The sequence below is a fragment of the Asterias amurensis genome, chromosome 6 (genome assembly GCF_032118995.1).
Source record: "Asterias amurensis chromosome 6, ASM3211899v1".
Classification (NCBI taxonomy): Eukaryota; Metazoa; Echinodermata; class Asteroidea; order Forcipulatida; family Asteriidae; genus Asterias; species Asterias amurensis.
The window spans coordinates 5,145,935-5,165,902 of NC_092653.1; the positions used below are offsets into that span (position 1 = coordinate 5,145,935).

The window sequence follows — 19,968 nt, forward strand, 5'->3', positions numbered from 1 at the left end:
ATATTCTGTTTGACAGACAAAAATATAAAACAGGGTTTCTAACAATTAATTGGTTTGACTAAAGACAAATACGACTGGCGCTCTGCCAACTGAGCTATACCTAGCCCAATGTTGGTGTTCAGCACATTAGTAAATTTTACGAAATGCACGTCATCCAGAAGCCATTCAAGTGTTCAACCATGAGCTGCTGTGTAGGAATACAACTTGAAAGCGCCCGGCACCTTAAGGGCCGAAGCGACTTTTTTTTTAATAATAAATCTCAAGTAGGCCCCCCCCCCTAAAGAATGAGCCACGAAGGAAACGTACTGGGGAGATTTTAAACAATTTTGGATTGGAGCAACGACACGGCGGATTAACGTATCGTGCGCAATATTATTAGCGGTCGCCAGTTTGCCTGAACATCTGACGTCACACTTCGAATCTCGTGAATTACGCCCACGCCAGAGATCTGCCGTGAGCCCGCATACATAATAACCTTCGACCCGCGCATAATTTCACATGGCAATTATGGTTCTGGAGATTTGCAGTTAAAACCAAAACCGACATACATGTGCTACATACCTAAAGCCAACACCTGTCCTTTTTCTTCGAGTTAAAATACAGGGGACCAGTCTATGTGCGCCATTCAGACTAAAGGTTATACTACAGCAAGCAAAATATGGGCGGAATCCGTCACATTCTGCATCACATCATGATTGGAGACCTTTCCCCAATTTCATAAAGCTGTTTAGCAGACTAATACTGTATAAACGTATTTGCTAAGCAACTAATTGAGTGGCCCATGGCCAGTCACAAATGTAAACTTGCAAGGTGTAGCCTCCCCACGGGCTGATAAACCGGCTTAGCGTAATTCTGTTAAGCAATTCACTTTGCTCAAGTTTTTGTAAGGCCTAGGCCTACAGGCTGTAAAATAGGGCCCGCTTCTGCTAGTCAATAATTAAGTTTTGTGCCCGTAGACTTCCCGTTATATCTTTGTACCAGTTTTCTCTTCTTCACAAAAATGCTAGTTTGTACGTTTTTGACTCAAATTTTTAAATGTGTTGGCCTAAAGCTACATATTTTGCAGTGTAGTTTTTAAGAAAGTTCCTTTCATTTTTATCTCTGTATTGAAGTGTATTTTATCCAACCGTTTTAATAAGGTTACAAATAATACAAGATATGAACTTATAAGTTCGCATCTTTTGGCGTCCTCATCATCAGTCATCTCTGTTTTAGCCTTAAAGTGATGCCACCAGACGGCACTTGAGGGCGCCCTTCATTTAACACATGTGGAAGACAAATCGGGAGGTTTTGGGGGAAAGAGTAAGTTGTGCATCTTCTTTCTTTACTTTTCTTTCATTTACATCAAATATTTACTTTTTAAAGTAACTAGCATTAAATCATAACTTAAATGGAAGATAGTGTTCATTTAAAGGAAAAGTTTCCGTATGGCGCCACCACTTTTTCATTTGATATGAAACTGGCGTTAAGGGACCCCGGCTGAAGTAAACCTCATCTCCAGCTTTTTACTCGCACCTGTACATAATTCTATCTGCACCTGACACAAATTCCTGTTGCCTAAGTCAACACATGCGCTCACACGCAGTGCGTACATCTTCAACCATTTGAAGGCTGCACTTTACAAGGAAGAAGAAGAAGAAGAAATAATATAGTATCTAATTTACCTCATTGAGATATCCTTTTTTGTAAAAATGAGTGAAAAAGTGGTGGCGCCATACGGAAAGTTATCCCATTTAAAAATGTCAATGTGATGTAATTCATGCCGGACAAAGCGCACAGCTAGCCACAGGGCACAGGTGAGGTGACTGGAAATGGAATTTTTGTTTTACTTAATTTTTGTTTTACTTAATTTTTGTTTGTTAGGACTAGGTACTACAACAAGAAAGTGTAAGTATAAATAATCATGGTAAATAACCATGGAGGTAGACGAGTGTTTTAAATTGTTTGAAGTTGCGCACTTCACTGAAGGAATGATTCGGTCATTAACTGTGATAATAAACCAATTCTAACAACATGAGGAGGCCCATGTCTTTCCATAAAAATAAATTTGGGAATTTGTTACGCCCCAACTTGATAATCGTCCCAACTATAGTTGGGACTGGTCCCAACTTGAGTGTTAAAGTTTGGGTGTCCCAACTAAAGTTGGGACAGTAATGCAGGGTACCAGAGAGTAGTGACTGTCCTAACTGTACCAATGACTGTCCCAACTGTAGTTTAGACCATCCTTATCAAATAAAATATTATAAAATAAATTTGGTCTATTCCCACTACAGTTGGGCCAGTCATTACTACAGTTGGGACTGGGGTCCCAACTAGAGTAACGACTGTCCTATCTTCTATGAGGAGACCATCCCTACCACTCAGCTAAAATATTATCAACCCAGGGGTCGATTTCACAAAGGTAGTCCTAACTTAGGACTAGTCCTAAGCAATGCTAAGAGATAGGACTGGTCCTAAGTTAGGACCAGTAACTCATCATAACTTAGGACTGGTCCTATCTCTTAGCATTGCCTAGGACTAGTCCTAAGTTAGGACCAGTAACTCATCCTAACTTAGGACTGGTCCTATCTCTTAGCATTGCTTAGGACCAGTCCTAAGTTAGGACCAGTAACTCATCCTAACTTAGGACTGGTCCTATCTCTTAGCATTGCCTAGGACTAGTCCTAAGTTAGGACTACCTTTGTGAAATCCACCCCAGGCCTATCCCACAGACTACACTGAGTTGGGACAGTCAACTGTCAACCCATTGGTACAGTTTGGGACTGCAGTCTGCTGGTGCAGAGAAATAACCGCAGTCTCAGACTTGAAATCAAGTCTACACAGTTTGGACCCTACAGTACAGAAATCCCAACTACAGTTGGGACTCCCCAACTTTAACACTCAAGTTGGGACTAGTCCCAACTATAGTTGGGACGATTATCAAGTTGGGACGGAACAAATTCAATGAAGAAACTAGAAAAAATATATTTTATTATATCAATTTGAGTATGAAATTTTAGTGTGATTTTTTTTACAATTATAATTATATAGGCGTAATAAAAAATAAATAATTATACTAAAAAAATTTTTAGTGCCTGGACTACATAAAAAAATGTAGATTTTTCAGTGTTATAACCCTCTACCTGCTAATTTTCAACAATTTTGACATTAAAAAAAAATAATAATACACACTCCACAGAGGCATATGTAAAAATTGTTAAAAATGAGGGTTGCATGATAAATGAAGTTAACAGCTTTGCCACTGCTGAAATTGGTGCATGCATTGTATCAGAGATATTAATAATCCGTAAAATTCACCCATCTTGATTAAAAAAACTACATGCTATGAGCTGGTAAGAGGGTCAAGACTTATGACCTAATTAATTTTGGTTTTACCCATACTACTAGTAGTGTACACCAATGTGTGTTAGCACTGTATACTCGGTACTTTCCCTAGCTCTATGAAATGAAAGGTACTCGGGTGGGATTCAAACCCACAACTTTTGCAATTCTCTTACCAACTGTACATTTTGATCTACCCCCGTGCTAGGTACAATCCTTAAAAATAATGGCAAGCCAAGTGGACACCGTTCCTCTGGCCAATGATGCGCCTCAACAAGACGATGAGACGCCAACAGAGGAGGTTCCTGTACCCATGGTAACATCCAGCCAAACAAAGGAATCTGCAGAGTGTGAAGAGACAGCAGTAGAGGATTCTGCCACTTCAAGTCAGACGGAAAAAGAGAAAGAGTCTAAAGGTTTGTTTCATAAAACCATTTACTTCAAATTTCTTACCCTGTGTGCAGCGAAGAATTGCATAAATCAAGAAGTTGTGATTCAGTAACTAGATGACAATATTCACTGTAAAATCAGTGGTTAGCTTGGTACGATTCAAACCCACAACCTTGTGGTTGCAAGACCTGCAGTCTAACCACTGTACTACAGTGGTGTTGATTGTGCTTATCAGTTTCCCTGTTTTGTAATAACAATATAACATCTCTGAACGTCTCTCCATTGGCTTCATATCAGTGCTGGCATTCTGTTCAAAATTCTTCTCCAAACATTTCAATGCTGTAACTGAAGTGAACCAACTTACCTGAAAGATCTACTCACCCCATCAGCTAGCAAAGACACCCTTGTAATCTGTAATATTACAATAATAATAATACAGACATTTATATTGCGCAGTGACGTATATAAATATACTCTACTGCGCATTACAAGGAATACAAAAAAAAATATTGCCACCAAAACAATGTTCAACCCTCTACACATCAAACAAGCTACCACTATCTCAAGTTTCAAGACTCTTCTCAAAACATTTCTGTTCAATTCATCGTATACATATTTTTCTTTTGTTCATCTGAGCGCTTAGAGACTTTCTTTTGGAGGTGTTAGACGCGATGTAAATGCTTTCGAGAAAGACTCTGTTAGGGTCGAAACGTCAGGCCATTAACTATTTTTTGCTATTATTAATGAATACACACAGTGGGTACTCACTGCCTTTGAAACTTATCTTTCTTGGTTCAGATGTGGCTCCAGAATTGAATGAAACGGGAGATCAATCTGCAGTGAAATCATCGGCCGCAGAAGCTGAGTCAGACCCGTACCATTATCTCACCAGAGAACACTTCACATCAGAGATCTTCAAGATTGAAATAAAGAATCTTCCGAGGCACTTTGGGTTTGCAGTGAGTATCAATAAGTAAAATGCTAGGCATAGATTTCAGAAAGAATTTGAAGCCATTGGACACTTTCAGTAAACAGTAATGTCCAAAGGCCCACACTTCGTGTAACACAACTTTTATATAAAATAACAAACCTGTGAAAATTTAGGTTCAATCGGTCATCGGAGTCGGGATAAAATAACGGGAAAACCCACCCTTGTTTCCGCACGTTTCGCCGTGTCATGACATGTGTTTAAAATAAATCCGTAATTCTCGATATCGAGGATTGATAATTGTTTTAATGTTTTCTCAAAAAGTAAAGCATTTCATGAAGTAATATTTCAATAGAAGTCTTTCACCATTACCGTCTGTAAACCCTGTAAGTTATTTGTAAATCTGTAAACTTTTAACTTTTTTCTGTTCCGAAAGTGTCCAATGGCTTTAACCCTTTAGAGACCATAGCACCCACAAGCGGCTTGTCCCAAAAGGCCTATAGATTTTTATCGTGGTGCAGCCATCTTGAATTTCTCCCATTGATATCAATGTTACCAAACCGAGGCTGGAAGAACAAAATAGTCTGGTTCCTACTTGCAAAGTTTGTTTGTTTGTTTGTTTTTTATTTCCAAATATCACAATAAATAATCATGAAACATACAAGAAATAAGAACAACGAGTGATAATAGGAGGGCACCAGGAAAAAGCCTGGGCTTATACAGAGCCTGGACCCTTCGATAAGTGATTATTAGCATTCATTGTTGTTATTCGATGCGAGGAACAAGATAAAGATGGAGGCAGCTTAATAAAGGTCTATAGCGACGGTGAGCGTCTGCAGGGTTTGACCTACTTCCCTTCACATAAAGAGGTCAAAGTAAAGGTCATGTCCCGATGTGAAATTTGTCCAATGTAATTATGCTAACATTGTATTCCAATTTCTAAACACAAAACTAAATTTTCTATTTCATGTTATTTCTGTTGACATTTTTACTGACAAAATTTTATTAGAGAAATTGAAATTAGGCTCTTTTTGTATCAAAAAACTTTGTGTAAACCCTGACTATACATGTACTAAAGTTGTATGACTTCTATGGGAAGATTGAGGACACATGCTAGCAAAAGCCTCTTGGCATAAAAACAAACCGATGCAGAAACTGGTTTACTTAATAATAATAGTAATAATGATAATAATCACAAATTCTTATATAGCGCATTTCACAATAACAGTAACAATGCGCTTCACATTAGTGCCCTGGTCATAGGGCCAATAACATCCATTTAATGTTCTCAGCTCCCTTGGGAGTATACAGCCCTGAGCTGCCTGTAAGGCGCTTGTGGCTTTTCATACACAATATCAACCTCTACCCTCGCAGGTACCCATTTATACCCCTGGGTGAAGAGAAGCAATTATAGTAAAGTATCTTGCTCAAGGACACAAGTGTCACGACCGGGATTCGAACCCACACTCCGGTGACTGCACCAGAACTTGAATTTGATGCTCTTATCTTAACCACTCGGCCATGACACCTCTACTTGTGCCCTACACAATTTTGCTTAGTAAAGGAAGCATTATTTTCTGCCAAACAGCTTTTTGAAAGTGGGCCCTTGACTGCTAGTCATTGTATCAAATGTTATTCAAGCTTATATACATGACTAATTTGTTCTTGCAGCAACTGAAGAAGATGCTTGTTAATCTACAGTTGAAGCCTAAGAAGGTCAAAGCAGTCAACCGAGCAACGTATGCTTTCGTCACCTTCAGGTCAGTGTCTCAAAGAGTGGGTGTGGTTAAGTGGTTAAGCAGATAAAAATTTACTAATTTGAATCAGAGTTTAGACAAATTTTCATAAATATTAAATTTGCATCCTGGATAAAGAATATTAATTTGGTTTTACCCATATACATCGATGTGTGTTAGCACTGTATACTCAGTACATTCCTGAGCTCTGTGGAAAAACCCACAGGCATATTACTTGGGTGGGATTTGAACCCATGACCTTTGAAATTCTAGAGCAGTGTCTTACCAACCAGACCACCGAGAGGCAGTTTGAATCCTATGTTTTATCTTCATGAATATTTGTTTATTTGATCTTGCATTAAAAAAATATAATAAATTCCTGGTGTATTTCACTTATGTTTGTGGAATATACTAGACAAAAGTTTTGTTAACCAAGCTTTTGGAACATTTTCTTGTCAAATTTTCCTGTTGATTTTGACCATATTGCAGATGTTTATGACAACGAGAAATACATGTAAGTGAATTTGTTTTCTTCATATTTTGTAAAGCAATGAAGAGGATAAAGAAGAAGCTTTGAAAGTTCTTGACGGTCACAAATGGAAGGGACAGATTCTGAAAGCCAAGGTGAGAAAAAGAATAGTAAACGGGCGCACCATTTCTCAGAATGTCTCCTGATACAAGGTGTTCTATAAAAAAATCCTTGAGCCTTCAAATTTTCTTAAAGGGGGAAAGCAATTGGTGTGTCATGGCTGAGTGGTCAAGTTACCCAAGCCGAAGCTTTGGTGCTGTCAGCAGCAGAGTGTGGGTTAGAATCCAGGGCCCAATTTCATAGAGCTGCTAAGCACAAAAATTTGCTTAGCATGAAATTTCTTCCTTGATAAAAACAGGATTCCCAACCAAATTTCCACATGATTTTCAGGATAAGCAAACAACAGCTGAATACCAGTAACAAGAAATATGCAACAAATGGAAATTTTGTTGGTAATCCTGTTTTTACCAAGGAAGAAATTTCATGCTAAGTAAATTTTTGTGCTTAGCAGCTCTATGAAATTCGGCCCTGGTCTTGACACTTGTGCCCTTGAGCAAGGAACTTAACCATAATTGGCTAATAAATAAGGTTGGGAAGGTATTGCATTCTGCTCTACCAGTCAGGCTCTTAGTGGACGATAACCATGCCAATCCTTACAGACTGTGAAGAGGGTTATCCTGTTTCAGCCCCAGGACTAGGTGGCAACTAGCCCCTGGCAGCAGCTGATTTGGGTCGATATCCCAAATCAGTTAAATGTAGGCCTCACCTTGAAGTGTCCATCCGTGGCCTTGTGATGGAAGCAATCTCTCAAAATTTGTTTTCTTAAATTTTCTATTTTTGATTAGTTAGCTAAGCCAATTGAAGACCCATACGCCAAGAGTGTAGCTCTGAAGCGATCTCAAGATGAGTCGGAAGGAGACTCCAAGGAATCCAAGAGAAGACGAGAAGAGGAGAGTTTGCCCGTAGAGGAGAGGTTAGTTTATCTTGTAGAAAGAGAATAGGGAGTCATTGTTCAAGCTACTCAGTTTGTGAGACCATTTTAAAAGAAGGTGAGGTAAAAACCCAGTAATAACATGTGTATCCTTAAAGGCCTTGGACACTATTGGTAATTGTCAAAGATCAGTCTTCTCACTGGGTGCATCTCAACATATAACACACCTATAACAAAACAAACCTGTGAAAATTTGAGCTCAATCGGTCATCGTAGTTGCGAGATAATAATGACAGGAAAAAGCACCCCTGTCACACAAAGTTGTGTGCTTTCAGATGCTCGATTTCGAGACCTCAAGTTCTAAATCTGAGGTCTCGAAATCAAATTCGTGGAAAATTACTTCTTTCTCAAAAACTACGTTACTTCAGAGGGAGTCCTTTCTCGTAATGTTTTATACCATCAGCAGCTCCCCATTTTTCGTTACCAAGTAAGGTTTTATGGCAATAAATATTTTGAGTAATTACCAAAAGTGTCCACTGCCTTTAAGGGTTTGGGTACTTTTTTTGTAGGACACAAAACACATCGTCCAGAGATTTACATTAGAATTACTCAAGTTGAAGATAATGATGGTAGATAAAAGCTTTCCTTAAAATGTTACCTGCTGAGGTACTGTAGTTTTTGAGAAATGATTAAATCAATGTCAGAAATTTTTTTTTCTCAGGAGCTAAATGTTATTTTAGCATGTCCAACGTACTTACCAGTACTGGTATTTAAGCGACATTCCTGAAAACATTGCTCTATGATTTTAACTTTTTTCTCAAAAACTTGACGGCTAATGAAAATGAAACTTCTACAGGTAAATTATATTACATCCATCTTCATTCACAATGATTATGGATGCATGTCATGGCTAAAAACTCCAGTTACAAAAGGTATCAAAACCCTTAAATAGTAACTTGTAATTTTTGTGTTTATAAATTACAGACTTAACAATTCGGTCACTCCACTGTGGAAACAGCCTTATGAGGACCAGCTGGAGATCAAGCAGAACAACACCATTGAATTCCTACGTCATTTGACTAAGATGCTGCAAAAGAATGTGGGCGACATCACACCATGGCTTGCACAGCAAAGGTTTGTCCCCCATTTTTTTGTGGAAGTGTCGTGGCCGAGCAGTTGAGAGCACCACATTAAAACTCTGGTGTCTCTGATCAGCAGAGTGTGGGTTCGAATCCCCAGCCATGACCCTTGTGTCCTTAAGCAAGACACTTAACCATTGCTTTGTCCTTCTGATGGGACGTAAAGCCGTTGGTCCCATGTGTTGTGTATAGCATGTAAAAGAAGCCAGTGCACTTATCAAATAGAGAAGGGGGTTCGCCCCGGTCTTCTTGGCTGTGGGTAGCACCTTGTAAACCCTTATAAGGTGCTAAATAATTGGGTCTCAGAATTCATCACTGCAATAACCTATCTCTCTGAAAGTTTGTATATACTCATCGCCTTGAGTACCCTGTTTGGTAGATATATGCGCTATAAAATACTTCGATATTATTAATGTTTATTTATAATGACCGTCACTGGGTCCAGTGGTTGGACCGCAGGACTTGCAATTACAAGGTTATGAGTTCAAATCCTACCAAGCTAACCACTGATTTGACAAAGATTATAATAACTCTTCCTGGTTTGTGGAATTCATAATCATACAAGTTGAACCATTGTTTGTATGTTGGCTGTTCCCAGCTTGGTGTTCATATCCCCTTGCTAACTAATTCATGAAATACTGTTTTTACAGGAAAAAGCACAATGGAATGGCCTGTGAGTTGGAACCAATAAAACCATCGGTGAGTTTCTTTTAGTTTTTCAAGTTCTTTGATAAGTGATAGAAACCATGTGCCCTTGTTGGCAAATTGAAATACTGAGAGGCTCTTTGGCGACCCCAAACAGCATGATGGTCATTGGTTTAACAAGTTTGTTTGTGCTTCAGTGATGTAGTTCTGACCAAATCCTAGCCAACATTTTGGCCGGGTTGGCTTATTTTCAAGATGGCAGATTTGACAAACCATAACAAATTATTTATTGAATTTAAAAAAAGAATTACTCTTAAACACTGAAGCATACAAATCTAATAATGTTCTTTTAGCCTTCACAACAGACTCTTTGAGAATTGAAACATCAGGTCATTAACTATATTTTTCAAAGTTCTAAAGCTGAGTTCCGTTGAAAAAAAGAACCTGTTTGAGATACATATCAATATAATTTGAATAATCAACCATTTTTATAGAGCTCTCAGAAATTGTTTTGTACAGTGTTTTTTTCTGTTGTAAAATTGATTCTGCTCTGGGTTATTAAAAGGCAGGGGCTTTTTGGGAAACCCTGAAAAGAGTTTTTGCACCACTAAGTCCATGCAAAAAAAAAGTAAACCCTGCTTTGTTGGAAGTTTAACACTTGGTTTTTTCTATTGTTACTCCTTCATAGCCAGTTTTAGAGAACTACCGCAACAAGTGTGAGTTTACCGTCGGTAAGAGCGTAGATGGAATAGGTAAGATCACAGCCCAATAGACCCTTTGCATACCGGCCGTTGCTGAGAGCAACAATGCGATTACACACATGTGTACGGGCTTCAGCCAGTGAGAAGTGTTACTTTGAATTCAGTGGGGCGCTGTTTGAGCTGTTGACACCATATAGTAAAGTCTGTCCTGAGCCAATAAGGCTCATCAGGCCGGTGTTTATATGCGGTTTTCTTGGCATTTAATGACTGAGAATATTTCTATTCCCACCGGACAGGATGCCAGTCCATCGCAAATTACTCCCCAGCTCTCACTGGTACCCACTTGTAGGCCTACTCCTGGGTGGAGAGAAGCAATGGTGATAAAATGCTTTGCTCAAGGAAAAAAGTATCGCGACTGACCAGGTCAGGATTCGAACCCACATTCTGTACATTATCTAGACCGCTTGGCCACGACACCCCAGATTGACGTCATAAGCCAGCGGTCTATTACACAGAGCTGCTTGGCAGAAAAACAAATTCACTTGTGAAGTTAGTGTTGTCAGAGAACCAGTCAAAACAAGCCAGATTGATTTTGGTTTCAGCCGGACTCAACTTCATAAAGCTTTTGTTTATAACAGTTACTATTACAGAAAAAGTGCTTAATATAATAAGTAAAGGTGTACTTCATATTAAAAGCAAATGTCAATAGTTGGCTGTGTGTACAGTTAAAGGCAGTGGACACTATTGGTAATTACTCAAAATAATTAATAGCATAAAACCTTTCTTGGCGACAAGTAATGGGGAGAGGTTGATGGTATAAAACATTGTGAGAAACGGCTCCCTCTGAAGTGCCATAGTTTTCGAGAAAGAAGTAATTTTCCACGAATCTGATTTCAAGACCTCAGATTTAAAACTTGAGGTCTCGAAATCGACCATCTAAATGCACACAACTTTGTGTGACAAGGGTGTTTTCTTCTTTCATTATTATCTTGCAACTTTGATGACCGATTGAGCTCAAATTTTCACAGGTTAGTTATTTTATGCATATGTTGAGATACACCAACTGTGAAGACTAGTCTTTAACAATTACCAATAGTGTCCACTGCCTTTAATACAATGTAAAAAAAAATATATATATCATTGTTTTTGACTAAAAAGTTACACATTCTCTTTTTTTTCTCCTTGCAGATAAAACTGTTGGATTCAGGTTAGGAAGCTACAGAGGTAATAATAACCAATTTGAACTTTTATTCAAAAACTGTACACAAAAAACGTACCTGTTCATTTGTTAGAGTCTCCAGTAAATCATGTTTATGATGACCATCCAGCTAAATTTTAAAATATTATTTGTGACCCTTGTTGATATTGACCAGGTGGCCAGGTATCCGTGGTAAACCCCTCTGCCTGCTCACATGTCTGCCCCGCCACCAAGGCCATTGTGGCTGCATTCCAGAAGTACATCCAGACAGAGTCATCTCTGGAGAGCTACGGTCAACAGATGCACACAGGCCACTGGCGCATGCTGCTGGTCCGGACCAGCATGATCGGAGGACGAATGGCTGCTGCATTCATGCACCCACAGAATTTATCCAAGGTCAGTGTGGAGGTCAGAGGTTGTTATCAGAGGTCAGATGTTGGTATGTTTGGTCAGAGGTTGATATCAGATGTCAGTGTGTTAATGGTCAGAGGTTGTTATCGAAGCAAATCGGGTCGAAACTCGGTTTATTTAGAGCCCTATGCAACTCGAGGGTGGCTTTCAAACCCATGAGCTGGGTAACCTATTTCTCAGTGCATTGTAAGAATTTCATTTCTGTAATGTGTTGAATTGATTAGTTTGGGTTTAAACTGACTGGAGCGGGAGTTCCAGATTAACAGACCAGCACGCTACCAACTGAGCTATCAAGCCCCTATCTATTTTTAGGGGTTCCAGTCTGATGCCATATAACACAAGTTTACGATACACAGGCGCGGATCCAGGGGGGGTGGGCCTAGGGGGCACGTGCCCCCCCGGTAAAAAAAAGAAAAAGAAAAAAAAAGAAGTATTATGACTACAAAGTTGTGCCCCCCCCCCCCCCCCCCCCCCCCCCCGGTTAAAAAAATCCTGGATCCGCGCCTGATACAAACTGGGAAGCTACAGCCAGAGAATCAGCTTAAGGGGATGCAACTTTACTTGAGCAGGATTTTAACAAGTGACATCCGGATAAACGAACAAGTGCTCTACCAAATTGAGCTATCCAGCCCTACATTGGCAGTCTCCCTGTTAGTCAATATCAGTACTGAATTACTTACGACATGTTTTGTACTTTATGATTTATTAACGACTATTTTGTTTTGTTTCTACAGGAGGCAATAGAAGAAGAGAAGGTGAAGCTAAGAGACTTTTTTAGAGAGGGTGACGGTAAAAGCTGCGGGCTGACGTCACTTTACATCAACCTACAACCAGAGGAAAGAAGGTATTAAAGTCATGGATTTGGGGTTGAACAAAGAAATAAAATAATGATAAACAACTGAATCTGACTGGGTAAATTTTAAATGATTGGGGGTTGAAAAAAGACAAATTTACTAGTAAAGTAATAGAGCAGGATTTGGCATCTGAAAGCACACAAATTTGTGCAACAAGGGAGTTTTTTCTTGCAACCTCAAAGACCAATTGGGTCCAAGTTTTCCCAATGTTCTTATATTTGTTGTTTTATGCATATGAGTGGATACACCAAGTGAGAATACTGGTCTTTGACAATTACCAAAAGTGTCCAGTGCCTTTAAATGAGGCACATCCTTATTTTTGTCCTGTGATATTTTTTGCAGAGGTGATAATTCATACAGTCACCTTGACGGAGATGAGTATATCAACGAAGATCTGCTGAATCTCAAGTTCAGAATATCACCAGATGCCTTCTTCCAAGGTAGGTATAGATTTTTCTATCGCAACATCACATTCTTGAGTTTCTGCCAACCGACGTTACAAACTATGGAAAGCCATATAAATGCAAAGAAAAAACACATGGTAAATTTTTTTAACAATGATCAAATGACTATTTAAAAATAGTGTTAACTACAAAGCAAACAATTAATTGAAAGTTTGCAGAACGAAATGTTGAAGTTGGTTAGGGCGCCTGTCAACGCGATTGAATGATTTACTAACATTCGGCTGTCCATGCCAAACAGCGCAGTTTGTTTATCAATAATGGAAAAGTCTATAGAATATTCAAGACATCACATCACTGTTATCTTCACTTTTAATGCCCTTTCACTTTTACCTAGAAGTGCCTGATTTTGGCGTCAAGTATCGTGTCAAGATCTTTCCTTCTTGAACCCAGAAGTTGCCAAAGGTGATGCAATTCTCAGCTATGAGTTTACATGATAAAAGTTTTGGCTATGGCATGTTGTGGCCGAGCGGTTTAGAGCACCGGGTTCAAACTCTGGTATTTCTGGTCAGCAGAGTGTGGGTTCGAATCCTGGTCGTGACACCTGTGTTCTTAAGCAAGACACTTAACCATTATGCTTCGTCCTTTGGATGGGACGGACGTTAAGCTGTTGGTCCTGTGTGTTGTGTAACGAACGTAAAATAACCCAGTGCACTTATCGAAACGAGAATGGGTTCACCTGGTGTTCCTGGTTTAATTGGCAGCTTATTGCACCACAGCACCTTGTAAACCATTACATGGTGCCATGTAAAAAGAAGTAGATCTCATAATTCAAACATAGTCCCACATACCTCAGGTAACTGAGTGCCAAACATGAGGGCTGTATTAGAAGGCGCTGTTATTATTGTTTCCCCATTCAGTGAACACTGTTGCAGCGGAGGTTCTCTACTCCACAGTTGGTGATTGGGCTGAAGCCACTCCTTCAACCACTGTTCTAGATATCTGCTGCGGTACAAGAACCATTGGAATCACCCTAGCTAAGGTACAGGTTCTACTCAACTAAGTAACATTCAGTAACCTGAATATTCTGTTTCCCCATTCAGTGAACACTGTTGCAGCGGAGGTTCTCTACACCACAGTTGGTGATTGGGCTGAAGCCACTCCTTCAACCACTGTACTAGATATCTGCTGCGGTACAGGAACCATTGGGATCACCCTAGCTAAGGTACACGTTCTACTCAACTAAGTAACATTCAGTAACCTGCGTGCCAACGTCATGTATTTCTACTTCACCGCTTTTGTTACACTTATGTTTGTTGTGTTGTCATTAAGCCTTCAAGAAAGACTCTGCTAGGGTCGAACCATCAGGCCATTAACTATTTTTTCTTAAGTGCGATACAAAGCCTTTTAAATGCAGCCCCCCTCCATACCTAACATCTTTAGTTTATGAATAGTCAATTTCGCTTTTCACTGTAGATCTGTCTCAGTCTCTCCTATTATATTATATTATATTATTATATTTCCATTTTAACTTTAAAGCCAAATTTTGATGCCCACGGGCCAATTGTTCAGTGTGATGAATATTGGATATAAATTGTTTTCCTTCTTATTGCATAAAAGTTTAATCGTTGGTTATTATTTTTTCTGTGTGACTTATAGAGAGTGATGAAAGTGATAGGCATTGAGATGAACCAACAAGCTGTTAATGATGCTATATACAATGCAAAGACTAATGGTGAGTTGGCAGGTTACCATGTACATGTACACAATTTTTAATTAAACAAAAACTAACATCAGAAGGCCATGGACGGTCACTTTAAGGAGGGGGCTACACTTAACTGTTTTGGGCTATCGACCCAAATCAAATCAAATCAACTGCCATCATGGGCACATTGCCGCCTACTCCTGGGGCTGAAGTAAGGTTACCTCTTCACAGTCCATAAGGATGTAGGCATGGGTATCATCAATTAGGAGTCACCTACTCCTGGAGCTGAAGTAAGGTTACCTCTTCATAGTCCATAAGGATGTAGGCATGGGTATCATCAATTAGGAGCTTGGCTGGTAGAGCAGAATGCACTACCTTCCCAACTTTTTACGAAGCAATTTTTGTCCTGACCGGGTGTCCAACCCACACAGTTGCCCATAGTTGCAAAGTGAAACTATTCCTTTGATAAAACCTGAATTTTTTGTTTGTTTGTTTGTTTGTCAGACCTGAGCAATATTGAGTATACGTGCGGCAAGGCAGAGGATGTATTACCAGATATCATGAATGATCTTAAGGACTGTGAGGATATCGTTGGAATTGTAGACCCTCCGAGACCAGGAATGCGTAAGTCATTTTATCAGGGATGAGAGTCAATGCTGACAACAAAGTCTGAAATTGGTATCAAGGGCCCAATTTCATAGAGCTGCTAAGCAAAAAAATTTCTTCCTTGGTAAAGACAAGATTACCAACCAAATTTCCATTTGTTGCATATTGCGTGTTACTGGTATTCAGCTGTTGTTTGCTTATCCTGAAAATCACGTGGAAATTTGGTTGGTAATCCTGTTTTTATCAAGGAAGAAATTTCATGCTAAGAAAATTTTTGTGCTGAGCAGCTCTATGAAATTGGGCCCAGATCCTAGGAGGTACATTGACACGATGGGTATTCCACCTTTTGAACACCCCTGGAGTAATGGAGCCCAAGGAGCTTTTGGGAAGTGTCCATAGTGCTAGAGAAATAGACCCAAGAGCATGACTTGTTTTATTTGGAGGGGGAAAAAATGCATCTTGATTATCTAGAAAGTCTGAATTCAGACAAACGTCTGAACGTTCTCATCCCTGTTTTATCTGTCATCTCTTACTTGCTTGGAAGATTATGTTCATACACGGCACCCTAAACTGCATACAGTTAGACATATAATTCAACAACATTCTGTCTTTGGCTCAACTGCCTGTTATGCTTTTATTATTGCATATTATCAAATAACCAATTTACACATGTACAGTATAATACATTCTGAGTAATCCAGGCATGATATTCTTCCTACTTGAGTTTGATTTCATGTTTTGCCCCTTGAAATATACAGAAAAACTGTGATTGAATAGCCTTAACAGTCTATAAACGGTTTGGGTACTTTTTGTAAGACACACAACACGATGTCCACAGATTCACATTAACCTAGCACTGTTTGAAGATAATGATGGTAGAAAGCTTCCATTAAAATATTACTTGCTGAGGTATTGCATTTTTTTATAGAAATTAATTAAAACAATGAGCCGGATAAATAAAAACTAGCAATTACTTATCAAGTAAAAGGTTCAGCATTAGCAAGAAGACTGAAAAGTAAAAGATCAGGCATGAACATTTTGCTCGCTGGATTACCTTTCACTTATAGACATATAAATAAAAACAACATTTTACTAACATACTGTAGCAATTACTAATATTTTTACAAGCTACTACATGAGGAGCTTGAGATTTTACTTGAACAACAGTGTTGCATATATGGCTCGGTATCGCGTCAGTATTAAAGGGTTATTTTTCCCTTGACCTAATGATCCAACTATAAATGTTACTTATAAATTTGTTGTGTACTTTATTTGCTCTAAAAGAACCAATCTCTGGAGCGCTGGCGTGGAGAGGCTGGCTGTTTCCTCATAGCCACTGCCGCCATCAAAAACTTGACTAAGTGGAAACTGCCCCGCCTGCATTTCAGTTAATCGCTATTGATCAGCGAGTCCATGCCTCTATTGTTATACTCCTGAATACCCCGCTATTGTGCTTTTCTCCGACCACTTACTAATCCGTTCAAGTAAGTGGTGTTTTTCCAGTAAAAGGTTATTTATAGAGATTTGAGCAAATTCTCATGCCTGATCTTAAACTTATCGACATTTTGTTAATGCTGGCCTTTACACGGCCCAGTATCTTGTGAAACTATCAGGTAATAGTAAAATGTCGGTTTTATTTACATCTCAATAAGAAGAGTCCCTCAAGCATTGATTTTACCTACTAGTTCGACCAATTACTAGCAATATTAAGGCTTTCTTTTATTTATTAGAATTTAAGTAAAAGACTAGTAAAAGCAAATGCTAGTTTTTATTTATCTGGCCCAATGTCACAAAAATATATTCACCAGTACTGGTATTTACGCATTTCGAGGCCTGAAACCATCACTCTGTGTTTTTCACTTTTTCTCTCAAAATGACCAATGAAGCCGAAACTTCTACAGGTAAATTATATTGCAACATCTTCATTTACAGTGCGTTTGGGATTCATGTCATGGCCAAAAACTTGATCTACAAAAGGTATCAAAACCCTTTAAACCCTACACCAAGTAGGTCAGCCCCTGTACTAAAAAGAATTATCCTACTTTTTTCCATGAACCGAATGTCATGCTTGGAATGATCTATCTTCCACAGCTCCTAAGGTTCTCCAAGCTGTACGGCGATGTGCCAACTTAAGACGGCTGGTCTACGTCTCCTGTAACCCACAGAATGCCATCAACAACTTCATCGAGTAAGTACAAAAATGATTCACACATACAGGCCTGCAGCTGATTTCACAAAACTTTACGCAACTGCGTAAGTCCACTTGCGCAACATACGCCATAAATGTTGCGCAAGTGGACTTACGCAGTTGCGTAAAGTTTTGTGAAATCAGCCCCTGGAATTTCATCTTTGAGAGGGCAAGGCCATTTTCGTTTTGCAAAGGGCACTTTTATTTGAAAATCCCAAAGTCTATGGGAAACTTTTGGAGGGACTGATTTGTGCGGGGCCAAATAAAACAGTTAACCTGTTAAAACTTTGTCATTTTGATTCTCGGTCCAGTCATTTTCCGCAACAAGCCTTGCGCTATTGTGGAGTTGTACCCCAAATACAAGAACGTTATATACACTGTATATTTGTTTTGTTTATTGTACATTGCGAAAAAAATGGGCAAAGGATTTTGTCTTTGGCATACTAGTTTTGTTTGTAATACTGATACATGTATGGCAAGGTTCCTTGGAAGTGTTTACTACCCTAAAAAAAAATAAAAAAAATATGGGGCTCCAAGCGAAAATCAAGCATTTCTTGTCAAAATTCAACACTGTATTTCTTCGCTCCTCAAAAAGATGAGAAGAGCATTAAAATGACACATCATTAGAACCGTCTAAAAAGTAAACCACTTGAGTACGGCGAATACTACGGTATTCCTACTAGGGATTATTTTTTCTGTGTGGACATAATTATTTGCTCAGGAATTTCAGCATTATCTCAAAAACTTGGCCACCTTTTGAAATGAAATTTCAATTTTATAGGATTGAAACAAACCTTGCCTTTTCATGACATTTTCTTACTTCCAAGAACTGCTTGATTTTTGCGTGGGGCATCAAAAATAATAATTGACAGTGTGTAGAATGAAACATCTATTATAATACTAATAATTAAAAAAATGCGTTTTACTTTCAAAAATGAGATTTTATTTATAAGAGTTGTGTTAATAAATAAACCTACTCTGTCAATAATCTTTCAATATGAGACTTTTGAACACTAGGTTGCAGCAGACTTACCAGGTAACTTTCCATTGATTTAGTAGATTTTAGCCTGCGCACATTATCAAGAACAAAGTCTGCTGCCACCTAGTGTCCCCAAAGGTCTTCCATTAAAACCCGGTGTCTTTTTAGAAGAAATGTTGAGTTTTGACTGTATTAAATTTTCTTCAGTTTCAATTTAAAAAAAAAGTTCTTAACATCTAATCTTTTTATGATAACCATGTTAAAGATTTCATGACTTTAAAAATTTAATAAGTGTTGAATAATTGAATTACCCGACTTGATTGCATCCTTAATGCTGAAGGGTAGTACTTAAAAAATGTATTGCTTAATCCTTACACTTCATATCCTCACTGGTCTGATATCAGTAAAAAAATAAAATAATTGCAAAAAGTAGTTGATGGCCTGACGATTCGACCCTCTTTGAGCCTGCTAGGATCAAAATGTCAGGCAATTAACATTTGTTGCATTTATACCATGGGTCCTTTTGGTTGGTAAGCTGGTTGCAACAGCTAATTCTATTTTCTTGGTAAAATCATTGTTATAACTGCCTAACAATAACAACGTTTCCTACTCAAAGAAGATACCAGAAACTTATATCAGTGATCGTAATTATCTACTATAGTGTATCTTTTCCCTCCTTCTTTTTAGTTTATGTCGTCCTGTATCGAATCGCAACAAAGGCATTCCCTTCCGACCAGTCAAGGCAGTAGCTATAGATCTCTTCCCACATACCAAACACTGCGAGCTCATCATATTGTTTGAGAGAGCAGACAAAGTGGATTCTTTCTACACGGTGCCAGACGGCGCTTATTAGGCTGATAAGCAGGTACAAGAGGGTGCCAGTAAGGCGCTTACTAGGCCGTTAACCAGCTTCTGCAGGGTGCCAGAAGGCGCTAACTAGGCCGCTAACCAGCTTTTACATGGTATGGTGCCAGACAGCACTTACTAGGGTGTTAACCAGCGTCAACAGGGTGCCAACCAGTTCTACATGGGGCTATTCAGCCTTTACATGGTGCCAGAAGGCGCTTTACTAGGGTGTTAACCAGCGTGTACATGGTATGGTGCCAGGCAGCGCTTACTAGGGTTTTAACCAGCTTCAAGAGGGTGCCAGACAACACTTACTATGATGTTAACAAAATGGAAATGGCCTTGCCCTCTCAAGGACGAAACTCCAGGCCTGTGCCTGGATATACATCACAGAAACCATGGAATGAACAATATCATGGAAGTTATAGAGGTCTAGGAATTGATGGTAACAATTGTCGAG

At 39.0% G+C, this 19,968-nt stretch overlaps 1 protein-coding gene across 2 annotated transcripts; it reads left to right on the forward strand.

Moving 5' to 3' along the window:
* Positions 1–1,253: 1,253 nt before the first annotated feature.
* Positions 1,254–19,517, forward strand: LOC139938354 (tRNA (uracil-5-)-methyltransferase homolog A-like). Of its 2 annotated transcripts, none has more exons than XM_071933816.1 (18): positions 1,254–1,302; positions 3,530–3,737; positions 4,510–4,670; positions 6,311–6,399; positions 6,924–6,999; positions 7,750–7,877; positions 8,820–8,969; positions 9,625–9,673; positions 10,308–10,371; positions 11,509–11,544; positions 11,694–11,914; positions 12,664–12,773; positions 13,126–13,223; positions 14,105–14,226; positions 14,844–14,919; positions 15,394–15,513; positions 17,587–17,683; positions 19,350–19,517. In XM_071933816.1, the coding sequence occupies exons 1-18, from the start codon at positions 1,267–1,269 to the stop codon at positions 19,513–19,515; spliced, it is 2,007 nt and encodes a 668-aa protein (XP_071789917.1). In that variant the 5' UTR covers positions 1,254–1,266; the 3' UTR covers positions 19,516–19,517. The 2 variants fall into 2 exon arrangements, with proteins under 2 accessions (XP_071789917.1, XP_071789916.1); XM_071933815.1 differs by lacking the exon at positions 14,105–14,226 and adding an exon at positions 14,288–14,409.
* The last annotated feature ends 451 nt before the right edge of the window (positions 19,518–19,968 follow it).